This window comes from Erpetoichthys calabaricus, chromosome 2, assembly GCF_900747795.2.
Source record: "Erpetoichthys calabaricus chromosome 2, fErpCal1.3, whole genome shotgun sequence".
In the NCBI taxonomy this organism is placed as follows: Eukaryota; Metazoa; Chordata; class Cladistia; order Polypteriformes; family Polypteridae; genus Erpetoichthys; species Erpetoichthys calabaricus.
Window position 1 is genome coordinate 169,170,254 of NC_041395.2, and position 17,853 is coordinate 169,188,106.

Genomic DNA, 17,853 nt, shown 5'->3' on the forward strand with positions numbered 1-17,853 from the left:
TTTAAGTCTCAATCATGATCTGATTATTAGGTGGTTAGCTATATATTGTGATAAGGCGCTATCTAGGCGCCCGCCCGACATAGACTGACAACGGAGGCACACATAAAAAGTGAAATACAAATTTATTTTCTTCACCCGTGGGGCACGTCTTCCTCGTGTCCCACGGGCACAGCACAGTCCCACAAAGCAAAACCCAAAGTGAAACTAAAACACAACTCCACTCTTCTTCCTCCTCCACTCCTCCTAGGCAGCTTTGTCCTCCTTCTCCCGATTCTGGTGCCCTGAGTGGTGGGTGTCAGCTTGTTTTATAGCCCACCTAGAAGTGCTTCAGGTCATAATTAACCTAATTAAGGCTGCACTTTCGGGTGTGGCTGCATTATCGCCTACATGGGCTTGGTAAGCCGTTCAGCTCCCCTGGCAGTGGCTATGGAGCCCAACAGGGATGAGCTCCGGTGTTCCACAATAGTGTTCAGGGGGACGTAAGGTGTAGGTCATGGGTGTTCTCCTGGATCCAGTATCAAAGGGGCGTCCCAGCCGGGTATGGAACCCGGCCGTCCACCACAATATATATATATATACAGTATATATATTGTATTGTATATATATATATATATATATATATATATATATATATATATATATATATATATATATATATATATATATAATATATACATACAGTATATATATATATATATATATATATATATATATATATATATATATATATATATATATATATATAATATTTTATGAATGTGCGTGTGTGTGTGTGTGTGTGTGTGTGTGTGTGTGTGTGTTTAATAGGCTTATTTAATATGTGTTTAAGTAGGTTTATCAATATTGTCACATGTTAGAATACAATGAAATATATAACTTATACACTCAACATGTAAGATGTTACCACTCTATGGTACTATAATTATTGAATAGAACTATTGTACCTTATCTTGAAACCTTTTGTCTTCCTTACCTAAAAAAACTGAACATGAGCTTCCTTCATCCACTGGGTCACCTCAAGGTTACTCTCCATCTTCTTTTCTGTTTATTTTGTAATTTGACTTGCCATAGACAGACAGCCCTTAAAATCTTTGGATGAAACATTTCTGCTGAGTCTTTTAGAAGGTAAGGATGACTGTCATGGATCTGTTATTGACGAACTTTTTCAATGGTAGGGGCAGATCTGCTATGAAACTAATGAAGCTTAAGCTCCAGGGCCTCTAATCCCAGAGGGCCCCAGAAACAAATTTCATCCACATCACTTAACAATTTTAAGCATTTACTGTATGAGAAAGGGTTTTTAATTCAATAAAAAATAATAGTTAAAATAAAAATTAAAAGGTTATTAATGTATGATGCAGGCTAACTGTAAACAAAAAAATGTTCAAATTAAGGATTCATTGATTCTAAATATATTTAACAGAACTTAATTAGAAATAATTTGAAACTCTCTTAACCTTTACAATAGAAATTACAATTTTTATTTAAAATATTTATCTTAGGCTAACCCCTCCTCGAACCGCCACCTTATCGTGGTGGAGGGGTTTGCGTGTCCCAATGATCCTAGGAGCTCTGTTGTCCGGGGCTTTATGCCCCTGGTAGGGTCACCCAAGGCAAACTGGTCCTAGGTGAGGGATGAGACAAAGTGCGGTTCAAAAGACCTTCTATGATGAATAAAAAATTTGGATGACGTTTTCCCTTGCCCAGACGCAGGTCACCGGGGCCCCCCTCTGGAGCCAGGCCTGGAGGTGGGGCTCGATGGCGAGCGCCTGGTGGCGGGGGCTTGCACCCATGGGGCTCGGCTGGGCACAGCCCAAAGAGGCAACGTGGGTCCCCCTTCCCATGGGCTCACCACCTATGGGAGGGGCCAAGAAAGTCGGGTGCAGTGTGAGTTGGGTGGTGGCCGAAGGCGGGGACCTTGGCAGTCCGATCCTTGGCTACAGAAGCTGGCTCTTGGGACATGGAATGTCACCTCTCTGAAGGGAAAGGAGCCTGAGCTTGTGCTCGAGGTTGAGAGGTTCCAGCTAGATATAGTTGGGCTCACCTCAACGCACAGCTTGGACTCTGGAACCAATCTCCTTGAGAGGGGCTGGACTCTGTACCACTCTGGAGTTGCCCCCGGTGAGAGGCGCCGAGCGGGTGTGGGCATACTTATTGCCCTCCGACATGGAGCCTGTTCATTGGGGTTTACCCCGGTGGACGAGAGGGTAACCTCCCTCTGCCTTCGGGTGGGGGGACGGGTCCTAACTGTTGTTTGTGCGTATGCACTGAACAGCAGTTCGGAGTACCCACCCTTTTTGGAGTCCCTGGAGGGGGTGCTAGAGGGCATACCTTCTGGGGACTCCCTCGTACTGCTGGGAGACTTCAATGCTCACGTGGGCAATGACAGTGAGACCTGGAAGGGCGTCGTGATTGGGAGGAATGGCCCCCCCGATCTGAACCCGAGTGGTGTTTTGTTATTGGACTTCTGTGCTCATCACAGATTGTCCATAACGAACACCATGTTCAAGCATAGGGGTGTTGATATGTGCACTTGGCACCAGGACACTCTAGGCCTCGACTTTGTGGTCATGTCATCAGACTTGTGGCCACATGTGTTGGACACTCGGATGAAGAGAGGGGCGGAGCTGTCAACTGATCACCACCTGGTGGTGAGTTGGCTTCGATGGTTGGGGAGGATGCCGGTCAGGCCTGGTAGACCCAAACGTGTTGTGAGGGTCTGCTGGGAACGTCTGGCAGAGCCCCCTGTCAGAAGTAGCTTCAACTCCCACCTCTGGCAGAACTTCGACCACATTCCGAGGGAGGTGGGGGACATTGAGTCCGAATGGGTCATGTTCCGTTGAGGCGGCTGACCGGAGCTGTGGCCGTAAGGTGGTCGGTGCCTGTTGTAGCGGCAATCCCCGAACCCATTGGTGGACACCGGCGGTGAGGGATGCTGTCAAGCTGAAGAAGGAGTCCTACCGGTCCCTTTTGTCCTGTGGGACTCTGGAGGCAGCTAATAGGTACCGGCAGGCCAAGCGGAATGCGGCTTCGGTGGTTGCTGAAGCAAAAACTCGGGCATGGGAGGAATTTGAGGAGGCCATGGAGAATGACTTTCGGATGGCTTTGAGGAGATTCTGGTCCACTGTCCAGCATCACAGGAGGGGGAAGCAGTGCAGTGTCAACACTGTATATGGTGGGGATGGTGCACTGCTGACCTCGACTCGGGACGTTGTGGGTCGGTGGGGAGAGTACTTCGAAGACCTCCTCAATCCCAGTAACATGCCTTCCAATGAGGAAGCAGAGTCTGGGGACTCGGAGGTGGGCTCCCCCATCTCTGGGACTGAGGTCACAGAGGTGGTCAAAAAACTTCTTGGTGGCAGGGCCCCGGGGGTGGATGAGATACGCCCGGAGTTCCTCAAGGCTCTGGATGTTGTAGGACTGTCTTGGTTGACACGTCTCTACAACATTGCATGGACATCAGGGACAGGGCCTCTGGATTGGCAGATCGGGGTGGTGGTCCCCCTCTTTAAGAAGGGGGACCAAAGGGTGTGTTCCAACTACAGAGGGATCACACTCCTAAGGAGGGTCCGTTGGATAGTCGAACCTTGGATTCAGGAGGAACAGTGTGGTTTTCGTCCTGGTCGCAGAACAGTGGACCAGCTCTACACCCTTAGCAGAGTCCTGGAGGGTGCATGGGAGTTCGCCCAACCAGTCTACATGTGTTTTGTGGACTTGGAAAAGGCGTTCGACTGTGTCCTTTGGGAAATCCTGTGGGGGGTGCTCCAGGAGTATGGGGTACCGGACCCCCTGATAAGGGCTGTTCGGTCCCTGTACAACCGGTGTCAGAGCTTGGTCCGCATTGCCGGCAGTAAGTCGAACCCGTTTCCAGTGAGAGTTGGACTCCACCAGGGCTGCCCTTTGTCACCGATTCTGTTCATAACTTTTATGGACAGAATTTCTAGGCACATCCAGGGTGTTGAGGAGGTCCGGTTTGGTAGACTCAGGATTGGGTCACTGCTTTTTGCAGATGATGTTGTCCTGTTTGCTTCATCAGGCCATGATCTTCAGCTCTCTCTGCATCGGTTCGCAGCTGAGTATGAAGCGGCTGGGATGGGAATCAGCACCTCCAAATCCGAGACCATGGTCCTCAGCCGGAAAAGGGTGGAGTGCCCTCTCAGGGTTGGGAGCGAGATCCTGCCCCAAGTGAAGGAGTTCAAGTATCTCGGGGTCTTGTTCACGAGTGAGGGAAGAATGGAGCGGGAGATCGACAGGCGGATCAGTGTGGCGTCCGCAGTGATGCGGGCTCTGCATCGGTCTATAGTGGTGAAAAAGGAGCTGAGCCGCAAGGCAAAGCTCTCAGTTTACCAGTCGATCTATGTTCCTACCCTCACCTATGGTCATGAGCTATGGGTAGTGACCGAAAGAACGAGATCGCGAATACAAGCGGCTGAAATGAGTTTCCTCCGCAGGGTGTCTGGGCTTTCCCATAAAGATAGGGTGAGAAGCTCAGTCATCCGGGAGGGGCTCAGAGTAGAGCCGCTGCTCCTCCGCATCGAGAGGAGTCAGATGAGGTGGCTCGGGCATCTGATCAGGATGCCTCCTGGACGCCTCCCTGGGGAGGTGTTCCGGGCACGTCCAACCGGGAGGAGGCCCCGGGGAAGACCCAGGACACGTTGGAGGGACTATGTCTCTAAACTGGCCTGGGAACGCCTTGGGATTCTCCCGGAAGAGCTAGAAGAAGTGGCCGGGGAGAGGGAAGTCTGGGCATCTCTGCTCAAGCTGCTGCCCCCGCGACCCGACCTCGGATAAGCGGGAGACAATGGATGGATGGATGGATGGATGGATGGTAACGATTATTTCCTTGTACCTGTGTAAATATACGTAGTGTTTGCACTTTCCTCCTTCAACCGAATCTCTTGTACGACTAAAAAAAAAGTCCGCCTACCGTACCTGCTCACCTGCCTGCCAGTCTTTCGTGCCTAAGATCTTGTAGTTTCATAAAAAAAAAAAAAAAAAAAAAAAAACAAGCTAACAATCATTGGTGAAACGGCACCACGTGACAGGCAGCGTGCGGTCGCTTGTGCAATGCTAACACTTAACGGCTGAATGGTAATAAAGGCATTACTTGCGATTTCCTGCCACTTTTCAATGCAGAATACTAAAGTCCAGTTCGCCAAAGAGCAAATGTGAATTATGGAAACTTATTGTCATCAGATTTTGCGGCAAAATAAACTGCGTTTAGCTATAATAGTACGCGGCGCTCATGAGACGCGAGGGAACGTTTTATCCTCAACGCGACAGTGCGCTGTGTTAGAGTAGTAAATGAACTCAGACTCTAAAGGTAATACCTAAACGATAAATATTAAAAAGCTTAAGAGAATTGTATTTACGTGAATTATAATAGTTTCTATATATATATATATAAACATGAGTTATATGTATGCCTTATTAGACAGCAACGTCATAAACAGAAAGGACAAAATTAAAGTACAGCAGACGAATCTGAATAAACTAAACTAGGAAATGGATGCGTCGTTCCGTTTATCCATTTAACAGTGACTTTCCACATACACCCACCTGCGTAGATACAAAAATGTTCTTTCCAGAGGCTGGATAAAAGAAATTTGGGTTTCATCCTAAATTCTAGGACTTAGTCTTCCTATGGCTATGGTATTAGCTGGATCATGCACAGGCTACCTGACTAGCAGGTGACAGCTTGTGAGGCTTTGTGTCAGAGATGTAATACTGGGGCACCTCAGGGAACTGTCCTGTATCCCTTAATGTAAACCACTACAGAATCAATTTCCAGTATAATATAAGCTCTTGCCACTTACCGAAGTTCTCAGACAACTCTTTCATACTGATAATGGAGATGAGTCAGAGTACAAGAGGGTGGTGGAGGACTTTGTCTTGTGGTACAGGGAGCACTATCTGCCGATCATCATCAACAAAACAAAAGAGTTAGTGATGGGCCTCTGATGTGTTAGAGAGCCCCTGAGACCAGACACCATTCAGGGAGAGGAAGTGGAGGTCATGCAAAGCTATAAGTGCCTGGGGATCCATATGAAAAGCAAACTGAACTGGTCTGACAACACAGTGGTGCTGTATAAGAAAGGCCAGAGCAGATTATACTTCCTGTGGAGATTCAGGTTGTTTGATGTGTGCAGCAAGCTGCTGGAAATGTTTCAGTAGTCCAGTAGCCAGTGTGTTGTTTTATGCGGTGATGTCCTGGGAAGGCAACTTAGAGTTCAGGCAATGCTAAATATCTGAACAAATTTATTAGTAAAGCCAGTCCTATCTTAGGACTGACTCAGAACACTAGGGAGGTTGTTGAGAAAAAAGGATGGTGGAAAAATTGGATGTCAACATGAACAATTTTACCCATTCACTCCAGGGAGATAATTTCTTGGAGCACTTTTAGCCACAGGGTCATTTCTCCAGGGTGCAAGAAGCTCATCTAGGGATCTTTTCTGCCTGCTGCTATCAGGCACTTCAGACACTTCCTCCTGACTTCTCTCCCTTCACTCCCAGCCGGAGCCCAAAGGAAGATAGTACAGACTTGAAAGTACTACTTATTGCTGGCATAGTATTAATTATATGTATTTTCTGTTGTCTTATATTGTGCCTTAGTCTGTATCATTGTACTTTATTTTTGCTGCTAGATGCACTTGAATTTTCCCCTTAGGATTAATAAAGTATATGCAATCTGATCTGATCTAATCTAATCTAAATGGTGGTCTATGAAAAGATGTGACCACTGAACATGGTCACTGTTAGTCAGTCAGTCATTCACTGTCTCTTTGAATTACTATTGATTAATATCTGTCAAATGGGAGAACATTATCTATCCACAGTTACTGTATCTGTCGGTCTGACTGCAGTTTGTGAGACTCAAGGATGTGGACGTGAGCAACACTGAAGCACCACAAGGACATCAGTTCTTTTGCAGAAATTTTCTGATGATTCTGAAATTATGGGGGATGAGACAGAGCAAACAGTAGGTGTCAGATGGTTTGTTTCTTGGTGAAAAGAAAACAGTCTACAGCTTAACATCCATAAAACCATTGAATTGGTTCTTGATTTTTGTCACACGAAAGAGTCTGGTCACTTTTCAGGGAGTGGATGTAGTGGTGGTGCACTCCTACAAGTACTTGGGGGTCCACATCAATGACAGGCTGGACTGGTCTTGTTATACAGAGGAAAAATATAAGAAAGGGCAGAGCTGACTCTTTTTTTCATACAGTAGGAGACTGTGTTCCTTTAATGTGGGTAGTGACATCTTCACATCTCCTAAAACTCTGTGATGCCCAGTATGATTTTCTATGCTGTGGTGTCCTGGGCTGGTAACATCACTTCAAGAGTGGCTCACCAAATCAGTAAGTTGATTTTAAAGGCTGGCTCAGTTATGGGACACACTCCTGAATCTAGCAAAGGAGGGAATTAAAACAAAACTGAGTGCCATTATGAACAATGTTGCATATCCTCTCTCTGACACAACACAGTACTTTCAGCCAACAAATCATTCAGCAGAAATGTGTCAAGAAACGCTACTGGGGCTCCTTATACCACCATTAATACGCCTGCATTATGATACACAGTGTCTGGGACTAAAAGTCAGAAGTTTTCTATCTTGATAGTTGTCTTGTTTTTTCATCATTTGGTTGTACATTTGAGTATGGTTTGTTGTCAAATTAATATTATTTATTTATTGAGCTTCTGCAAACTTCTCCCTGGGGACAAATAAAGTTATTTACCATATTTAAAGCTATGTAAAACTCTTGCATAAATATTTTAATATTGAACACTTTGCAGTAGCCTACAGTGGAAGACATATTTTTTAATTAATTTAACCAGTACACCAAAAACAGACCACATACTAGCAGCTCACGCAGTATTTTCTGCTTGTTTCATGAGATTTTAACATAAGGATTCAATCTCCCTGTTAGGAAACTAATGAACTACACTAAAAGACTTGCTACATTTTGGTGGTGCAGTGTTCGTACTGTTGCCTCAGGGATCCAGTGTGGATAATCATGGATTACTTTTCCATATCAGTATAGTGAGATAAGCAAAACATACAAACTACGGGATAGAGCACTGACAAGCATCATAACATAACAGATAGCTATGACAAAAATCACATCTAGGGGTAGTGTTCTAAAGTTAATTATACTATTGACCGCTATTTTTTGATATTGCAGTCATGTGAATTGTATTATGGTGATCAAGTATTTAGGTTCTGCGATGGGCTGGCACCCTGCCCGGGATTGGTTCCTGCCTTGTACCCTGTGTTGGCTGGGATTGGCTCAAGCAGACCCCCGTGACCCTGTGCTTGGATTCAGCGGGTTGAAAAATGGATGGATGGATTATTCAGGTTTTCTTGAGGTGTGTGATTGATTTCCAAAAATTCTGACAGATTCCTATTTGTATCTCTGCTTTTTAGAATTTATCATGGCAGCAATATACACAAAACCAGGAATCAGACCAGAAGGAAAAGGTAGTCTATGAATGAGAGATAATATTTTCATGAAACATGTTGTCACGCGCATACGCTTGGGAGGCAGCTTAATGTCTCTGCTGATAGTAATTATATGCCCAACCAGATGTTGGCGCTGTGTGTTAATGCCTTCTCTCTTCCTCCCTTTGCAGAATGGAAGACTGATGAGTGTTCCCCCTCTGATGACACTTCTTTTCCACCCTTCTGGACCTGCCCTTCCCTATCTGGACCTCATATGACCAGCAGTTCGGCCACCTTTGAATCAGTACTACATTGGACAAAAGATGTTGACACTTTCTTTGTTAAAAAATTGCTTTTTTTTGCATTTATATTATGCAGGGTGACGGAGATGCCCCCATACCTTTTTTCTTGTCTACTTCTTGTTTTACAACATAAAAAAATGAACAGTACAAGAACATTGGCACTTAATTTTAATTTATTAGCTTGCATACATTTTATTTTCATTCTAACAATCAAATTATATAATTATTAGAATGACTTTATGGTATTTATTTCTTAAGATTTTAAAATATTTGTTGTAAAACATAAATAAAATGATTTTAGACAGACATATTAGCATAATTGCATATAAGTACATAACTCTTCTGTACAGCATCAAACAGACAAAATTACAAAAAAAGTCTTCTTTTAAATAATCTCCTTTCAACAATTATCAGGAATAACCTTAACAGTACTGTTGGCCATCCGCACTCCATTGTGCTCTGCCCAAAAGTTATCGTCTGTTCTTTGATGGGAGAAGACAACAAAGCGCACACCTGGCCCATAGTTGCAGAAAACATGTTGGACCTGCAGTTGAGGGGAAGAGAAAAGGATAACAAAAGGTTAAATGACAAATAGCAATTTACAAAGCGGAAAGGAGTATTTTTATCACACATATATCACAGTTTCTCGTTAAAAGAGAACGGGACTCATTCATCTGCAGTGAATGTAACTAAATGATTAAATAGGCAATAAAAGAATGCATTATTTATTACGTTACTACAAAGACAGTCACCTTTTCCCTTATTTTGAAACCACACTAAACTGAAATAGTCTTTATTTTTACATATTTCCACTGATCATACAAATACTATTTTGGGGAATACAAATACATGTCATATTACATTACAATGCAAGCAGTTTAAGAAGCTGCTAATTACAAATATGACATATTTTTAGATATCTTGTATGAATTTCACGCAAACTTTTATTTCACTCTAGGTAACAGACATAAAGTGCGAATAATGACTCCATACCTTTTGTGACTTACTGCATTTTGCATGTGTAACCCAGAGGTCAAAAATAAAATGGAAATTTATCAGTGAAATTATGTGGAGAAAATGCAAAAGATGATAAAATAAAGAGAGCCACCACAGTAGACCATAACTCCTATTTTGCCCAACATATGCACCAAACCCAAAACTGACCTGCACAAATGAAACATTACAAGAACATAACTACAAAGTGAAACATAAAAAGATATAATTGCAGCATTATTTATCATTCTCCTTTGGCGTGGCCACGTGTATTCAGACGATTCTGCACAACCAGCACATGTGCATCAAGATGTTCCCAAGGGGACTATTTTATTCTTTGTTTAGCTTTAGTGTTCCTTCACACTGTTAACTCTTGTTCTATCTTGTATTGGAATAACAGGCTGATTTTTTAAATTGATTTTCATTGAAAGCAAACAACAATCCATACAATCAAGTCAAACTTAACAAAATCAAAATTCAATCCCCACCCAAAAGAAATAGAGGAGAGCTAGCCAAAAAAGTAAATCTTTGAAGCAACAAAGAAGGATGAGTATCCTTTCCCTGATATAGATTATTCTAAAATGTTATTGATTAGATCCTGCCATGTTTTAAAACAGATTTGAACATATCCTCTGAGTGAGAATTAGGTTTTTTTCTGATTTCATGTAGAATAAAACATCAGTTCTACTGACTTAAAGATGGTGGGTTGGGATTCTTCCAGTTGAGTAAGATAAGTCTACATGCTAGTAGTGTAGTAAAGGAAATTACAGTTTCTTTGTCTCCACTTTAAGGCAATCTGGTGTGAGACCTGGGTCCGAACACCACGAGACAGACACCACTTCTTTATAAAATACACGTTTATTACTGAAACATAGTCCCGTACAGCACACAGTCTCCCAGCACTAATCACTCCCAACACGGGCCTTTCTCTCCCTGTATGTGGGCCTCCTTTCCTCTCTTCACGGGTGCTTCGTCTTGCTCCTACTCCCGACTCTAGCTCTCTGATTGTAGGGAGGCAGCCCCTTTTATTCCCACCCAGATGTGCTCCAGGTGCCTGATGACACTCTTCCTCCATCTTCCCAGGTGTGGTGGAAGTGAATGTTTCCCAGGCTCCATTAGGCTCGGTGACCACGGGCCTCTATAGGGTTGAGATTCCAAGCTCAGTTCCCGTGGTCCCCAAAGCCACCAGGGCAGTTGCCCCGTCATGTTCTGGAGGAGGCGTAAGCCCTCTTCCGGTCCTACTTGGCATCCCGGCTGGGTGCCACCCCCAGCCGCTTGCCACAGTGGGAATACACCGAACCCAGTTGTTAAAGGGTTAGGAGTGATTGTGACACCAAGGCTATCTGATAGACATGCAAAGGTTTTTGTACAAAATGTTGTTAATACGGTACACACACAGAACATATGGCCAGTGAGGCTGGAGCTCGATTGCAATGTTCACAGGTTGAATCTTGCCCTGAAAACATTTTGGATAGGGCTGAAATTTAAAAAAGATATAGAGCTACACACTGTATATACTGGAAATTATTGAATTAATATGTGGTGAGGGCGGCACGGTGGCGCAGTGGGTAGCGCTGCTGCCTCGCAGTAAGGAGACCCGGGATTGCTTCCTGGGTTCTCCCTGCGTGGAGTCTGCATGTTCTCCCCGTGTCTGCGTGGGTTTCCTCCGGATATTCCGGTTTCCTCCTACAGTCCAAAAACATGCAGGTTAGGTGCATTGGCAATTCTAAATTGTCCCTAGTGTGTGTGTGTGTGTGTGTGCATGCCCTGTGGTGCCTTGCACCCTGTGTTGGCTGGGATTGGCTCCAGCAGACCCCCGTGACCCTGTAGTTAGAATATAGCGGGTTGGATAATGGATGGATGGATGGCATATGTGGTGATAAACAGAGGTGAACAACACCACAAATACAAAACATTTGATTTATAGTGTTTAGAGTTATGTGACAACCATTTTAGTATTGCTGGATCCTGCGAAAATAATAAGATCACTTAAATGTCTGCACATGTTTTGGAATATGTTAGCGTTTGATATTAAAATATTTAATAAACAGAAGTGACTTTGTCATAAAAATGTTCTTCTTAACCATACAGGTTTGTGTTTTTGCTCACGGTACTGTGGCACTGTAGTAAAACAAGAGACAAGTCAGAGAGTTGGCAGGCATGCTCTGCAATGACTTATTAAAGCACTGAAACTGGTGAGAGGAACATCAGACTGATGTGGTTTCATATCGTTTCACAAGCAAGCACATTTTGATAAGAATTACTGTAATTTAAATCACAATACTCTTGACTAACACCTTAATTAAGATCAGATTGATTTGCTGTAAATGCACTTTCCTCTACATCTCTCTCAAAACAATGTGTGCTAGGAACGTGTCAACAGTCCTGAGAATAGCTTTTCTTCACAGCTTGCCTTTGGCTCCTACAAAAGAATCCTTCATTGTTTTCCTTACTTCTTCTTGTACATAAAATAAGTTGACCATGCATCATCTGGCTTTCAAGTAAAGGCTATTGAAGATTAGTAGACAAAAAGATGAATAGCATGCAGGAAGATAAAAATTAGAGCAAAAAATATTAATGTTTACTGTATTGTAGACTGTGTAGAAACATAACTCATATGTAGAAATTCTACACTAATATAAAAGTTCAAGTCACATGTGAACCACTCTGTAGTTTTTTTTAATGATATCATTTTGATATGACAGAAGTAATGGATGCAAGTTCCAGTGTGGAAAATTATGTTTTGTTTTATAAAAAATGACATCTTTCCATTGCTGGGTTCAGATTTACATGTGATATTACGAGGAAATGGAAATTCACCATAGCATACCATGAGGGTCATGGATGAAGAAGCAATTTTGACACTTTTCATGTGCATTTGAAATTAGCCATTAATATAAATGACACATTAATTTCAATTTTTTTTGGTTAATGCAGTAATACTAATTTTTCACCTTGCCGTCATGTATTATTATATTGGAGAGATGCACACGATATATTTCATACCTTATTATAGGAGCAGTTATTCCACTGTGGAATCTCTGGGTATTCCTTTTTAAAAGACATCAATGGCTCCTTTTGGGAATTTAAAAGGTGAACTTCAATTTTGTATTTGGCTCCACAATCATTAATGGAACCATACCTGTATCAAAAGAGAAAATGGTAATCAAAACATGGAGCAGCACACTTTTTATTCCTGGGTAACTCTGTAGCAGATTGTTGGGAAGGGGAAATACTGCACAATAAAAACATGTTCACTTACTAGGGACATCTTGAATTTAAGGTGCTGTCCAACAGAGGGAATTCATTGAAAACACATGGTCACACAAGCATTCTGCATTATTGTACATTTTTTACAGTAAATTTAATATGAGATAAAAAATAACCCAGAGTAAACAATATTAAAATTTGACACTGCATCTATTAAATAAAGTTAAGAAAAACATTTGATATCTTTTGTGAAAAATAAATTGCTCCCTTGGATTCAACCTCTTACCTGACCTATAGCACTAACAGTGGTATCCTGATGCTTCCTACGTTCATAGACCCCTGGACAAATTTTGACCAACATCTCATCTGAGAACTGTCCCAAATGGTTAACAAGATAGAACCACTACTTTCAGGTTCTCTTACAGATCTCAAAGTTTAGTTCTTAAATTTCACAAGACGAGCATTTTCCTAACTTGGTAATACAGAATAAAAAGAAAATTCCATCTATATAAAAACTAAATATGTACCAACATTATTGTACACTACAGAATTTTGGGCAATACTGGATGAACAAAATAAAAAAAATATGTGAACAACTGGAAACACAACCAGTCATGGAAATCATAAAACAAAAAAAGTTACAGTAGTATAGACATATAACAAGGAAGAATGAAAATTAGGGATCCCAAAAAGGTGTTTTGAAATAAAATATGAAGGAAAAAAACCTAGGGGAAAAGCTAGAGGGTATGGGGAGAAAACATCAAAGAAGCAAAAGAATAAAAATGATCAATAGCTGGAGACCCCAACACCACACATAATGAAACAAGAAGGAGGAGGTAAGTAAAGAAATGGCCCTAGAATACAAATGTGTCACTTGGCAGCTGTGCTAACCAGCTCTGTTGTTTCTTCTTGTAATGTCAGTCAGTCCTGGACAGGGTCATCATCTCAAGGCAGGAACAAACCCTGGACAAGGCGCCAATCCATCACAGTGAACGAACACACACACACACACACACACACACACACACACATCAACCCCAACCACACACTAGGGCCAATTTACGGTCACCAATTTACCTGACCTGCATGTTATTGGACTGGGGGAGGTGGGTTAATGGGAACGCCTGGTGGAAACCCAAGCAAACACGTGGAGAACTTGCAAACTCCACTCATTGAGGACTTGGGCCGTAAAACCTGGTCTGATAATGAAATTATTTACTCAAGTTTGATTTTCCATTTTTTACTTTTTCCTGTTTTTTTTCCTAATCATTTTCATCTTTCCTAAGCTTATTTTTTCTCTTACCTTTTTCTCCAGTATACCATATCAAAGTAGCCACATAATGATGGGCTAAGAGAAACGTAGATGTGAATTAACATTTCCTTTTTACCCCTTCCTTATTATGTAGACATGTCTGTTGTCTATGAATTCTAGGACTGAACTGGAAAATGTGGTACAGGTCAAAGATTTCCTTTATTTATTTGTTTTGTTTAAATTATCAATTTTCTTGAATACAGTTTGTTCCCTTAGTTTTTTTTTACATTTTTGTTTAAACAGATGACAATTGTCATCATGTAATTATGAATACTAACGTTGATTGTGGTCAGAGAAGCTTACTGATCCCTAGATGTTGTTCTAGGATGTTTTAGTGATCACAGAAACAGCCATGCCATGTTCTTGGTGGAGTTCTAGCAGGATGGCAACTTCTGAGAACACTAATGGGCAATTGTCTCCTCTAGTTTCCTACTTTTGGGTGAGATGGTTCTAATGGTAGTTCACAGCTTTGGTCCAATTGTTAACAAATGTAAAGTATACAAACAGCTGACCTTATTTGTTAGGTTGATTACCAATAGAGACAACATTTTGTTTTACATCTCAAGTGTGCAGATTTGTTTTCCTCTCTGTGTTCATCCAGGCTTTCTTAGGATTCCAGTCTTCTCCCACAAGACAAATACATGCTGCTAGGTTAACCGGTGTCATTTACTGTAAATTACTCTGGCATGCCTATATCCTATGAAGGCCCATCACTGGGTTCCTACGTTGCACCTATTACTGCCACAATCCTAATTTTGGTTAAGCAAGACTATAAAATAAATTAATGCATAAATTCTCATATAGTTGGCCCAAGACATTCCTCCAACAATACATAAAAATTATTTACTTTAAACAATGTAAAAAATGTTATCAAACTCTTGCATGTAGACACTACTTCACTACTTCCTAGTAGGGTTGTCAAAATGCTAAAAATCCCCAATTATCATTCAACAGTTTTAAAAATTTATATTTTAAAAAAATTCTTCATTTTTTTAAAAAAAAGATAAACCATATAAAGACAATTGGATTCTTCTTGTGGGATTTCACAGAAGTTCAAGAGTTAATAAAATTAAAAAAAAAGAAGTGCATTTTAGATATTAAAAATAGATGAAAAATTTAAGATCAATATTATTTTCATTTATATCAAAGTAGTGCATTTGTTTGAAACTCTGACAATGATACGCAATCACAATTCAGTGAAATGCAAGTAAAGCAATTAAAGAGGCACAATCTTCTATAAACATTGCAGTTTTTTAAAGCTGTACTTTCCAGCTTTGTCCATGGCGACTCCCTCAACAATTTCAAAATTCTACTAGATGCCCCAATGTAACAGACTAAGAAATAAATGTTTAAGAAGAAGAAATCAAGTATGAAAACTGAATGAGTACAATTATTATTAATGGCTTGCCTTTGTACAGTGTTCTTGGGTGTCAAGAAAACAAACTGTTATTATTATTCCTATTTTACTATGTTTACATTATATTTCACATATTTTATTCCTAAGCTCTCTTTAGAGAATTTACACCGTATGTGCACCAAACTGGTTGAAGACCAAACTGAACACTTTCTGAAAACTGGTATTTTGAGACATCCTTTTTACAAAGTTTACTGTCAGAAGAAACAGGACCTCACTAAAATGAAAAGACCTCATAAAACGAAAACACCTCATAAACTTGCAGAGGAAATGGCTACATGTGCACACTACCAATGGACATGACAGTGATTGACATGGAGCATGTGTTAAATCAAAAGAACAAATGACTAGCAAAGGTTAAAATAAAAAAACAAAACAAAAAAGAGATAAGAAACATTCACACCTTAATATGCTTACGCTAAACTATGCTTCATATTTTTATAGGGACAAAGGGGTGGCTATAGGGGCTCAAGCACCTGCCTCTTGTCACTTTTTAGCCCAAGTGCCCACTTCTTCTGTGTCTGAATGTGTTCTATATATTATATATATTATATATATATATATTATATATGGTTGAAATAGATTACTGTCAAATAATGCAAAGAGTACGCGACACGTGTTTCGCCCTAATTCTGGGCTCATCAGGCGTACACACTCTACTGCACTCCCAGAATTAGGGTGAAACACGTGTCGCGTACTCTTTGCATTATTTGACAGTAAACTATTTCAACCATTCTATGATCTGCTTCTCACAACTGAGGGCACCATGGCGGATGTTAGCAGACTTGCTGGCCAACCACAAGCATTACCTGGTAGGTAACCACCCATACAATCAGATTGTGACACAGACTACGAATGTCATGAATATATATATATATATATATATATATATTGTGGAGACTGGCTCGGACACAGACAAGCAGACACGCTCAAGTCCCCCAACACACGTTTATTTACATAATTATTTACATTGTCCTTACTGTGCTCAAACGCCCCAAAGACCCCAAAAGTCCTGGCCACAACACAATGCCTTCTTCAGGCCGCCTCTTTCTCCTCCTCTTGACGTCATCCTTCTTCCTCCCGACTCTTGTCTCTGACTGAAGGGAAGCGGCCCCTTTTACCTACACCCGGATGTGCTCCAGGTGCTCCCCGGTAATCTTCCACCAACAGTCCCCAGTGTGGCGTAAGTTTCGGCTGTGTACCCGGAAGCACTCCGGGTGTTCCCTCTTCTCTTCCCCCCAGCACTTCCTGGTGTGGCGGAAGCATTGGGGTCCCGGGTCCCCATGGCATCAGGGCACCCCCCTGGCGGTGGCCACGGGCCCCTACAGGGTAGAGCTTCAAAGCTCTGTACCTGTGGCCCCCAATACAACCAGGGAGGATGCCCCCTCGTGTCCTGGAGGAGGCACAAGCCCTCCTCCACTCCTCCTAGGTGTCCCGGCCGGGCATGGACGCCCGCCGGGCACCACAGTATATATATATATATATATATATATATATATATATATATATATATATATATTATATTATATATATATATATATATATATATATATATATATACTGTATATATATATATAAATATATATATATATATATATATATATATATATATATATATAAGATTGTGACACAGACTACGAATGCCGTGAATTAAGATTGTGACACAGACTACGAATGCCGTGAATGTAATTACCCCGATCTACATGCTGTCAAATAAACGAACCACACACCGTGGCGCAATGTTAGGGGCATCGCCTCTGGTGCTGACGTCTGAGGTTCGATTCCCGAGAAGGAGTGCAGTGGAGTGTGTACGCCTGATGAGCCCAGAATGAGGGCGAAACACGTGTCGCGTACTCTTTGCATTTATTTGACAGTAAACTATTTTAACCATTCTATGATCTGCTCCTCACAAACTGAGGGCACCATGGCGGATGTTAGCAGATTGCTGGCCAACCACAAGCGTTACCTGGTAGGTAACCAATCATACAATGAGATTGTGACACAGACTACGAATGTCGCGAATATTATATATATATATATATATATATATATATATATATATATATATATATATATATATATATATATATATATATATATTATATAGATAGATAGATAGAGAGAGAGAGAAAGAGAGAGAGAGAGAGAGAGATAGGATACTTTATTAATCCTCAAGGGGAAA

General features: G+C 41.5%; 2 protein-coding genes across 3 annotated transcripts in view; both read right to left on the reverse strand.

Moving 5' to 3' along the window:
* Nucleotides 1-9,017: 9,017 nt before the first annotated feature.
* The window catches only part of LOC114644825 (F-box only protein 27-like), a 173,105-nt gene continuing 164,269 nt past the window's right edge, over nt 9,018-17,853 (reverse strand). The window contains exon 7 of the mRNA XM_051923566.1: nt 9,018-9,163. Coding sequence (XP_051779526.1) covers nt 9,143-9,163 — 21 coding nt within the window. The 3' untranslated portion in view covers nt 9,018-9,142. The remainder of the gene's footprint in view (nt 9,164-17,853) is intronic.
* LOC114644824 (F-box only protein 27-like) overlaps nt 9,143-17,853 on the reverse strand; it is a 64,161-nt gene continuing 55,450 nt past the window's right edge. For both annotated transcript variants that reach the window (XM_051923567.1, XM_051923568.1), the window contains exons 5-6: nt 12,742-12,877; nt 9,143-9,286 (exon numbers count right to left, since the gene is read on the reverse strand). In XM_051923567.1, the coding sequence (XP_051779527.1) occupies nt 9,143-9,286; nt 12,742-12,877 (280 nt within the window). The remainder of the gene's footprint in view (nt 9,287-12,741; nt 12,878-17,853) is intronic.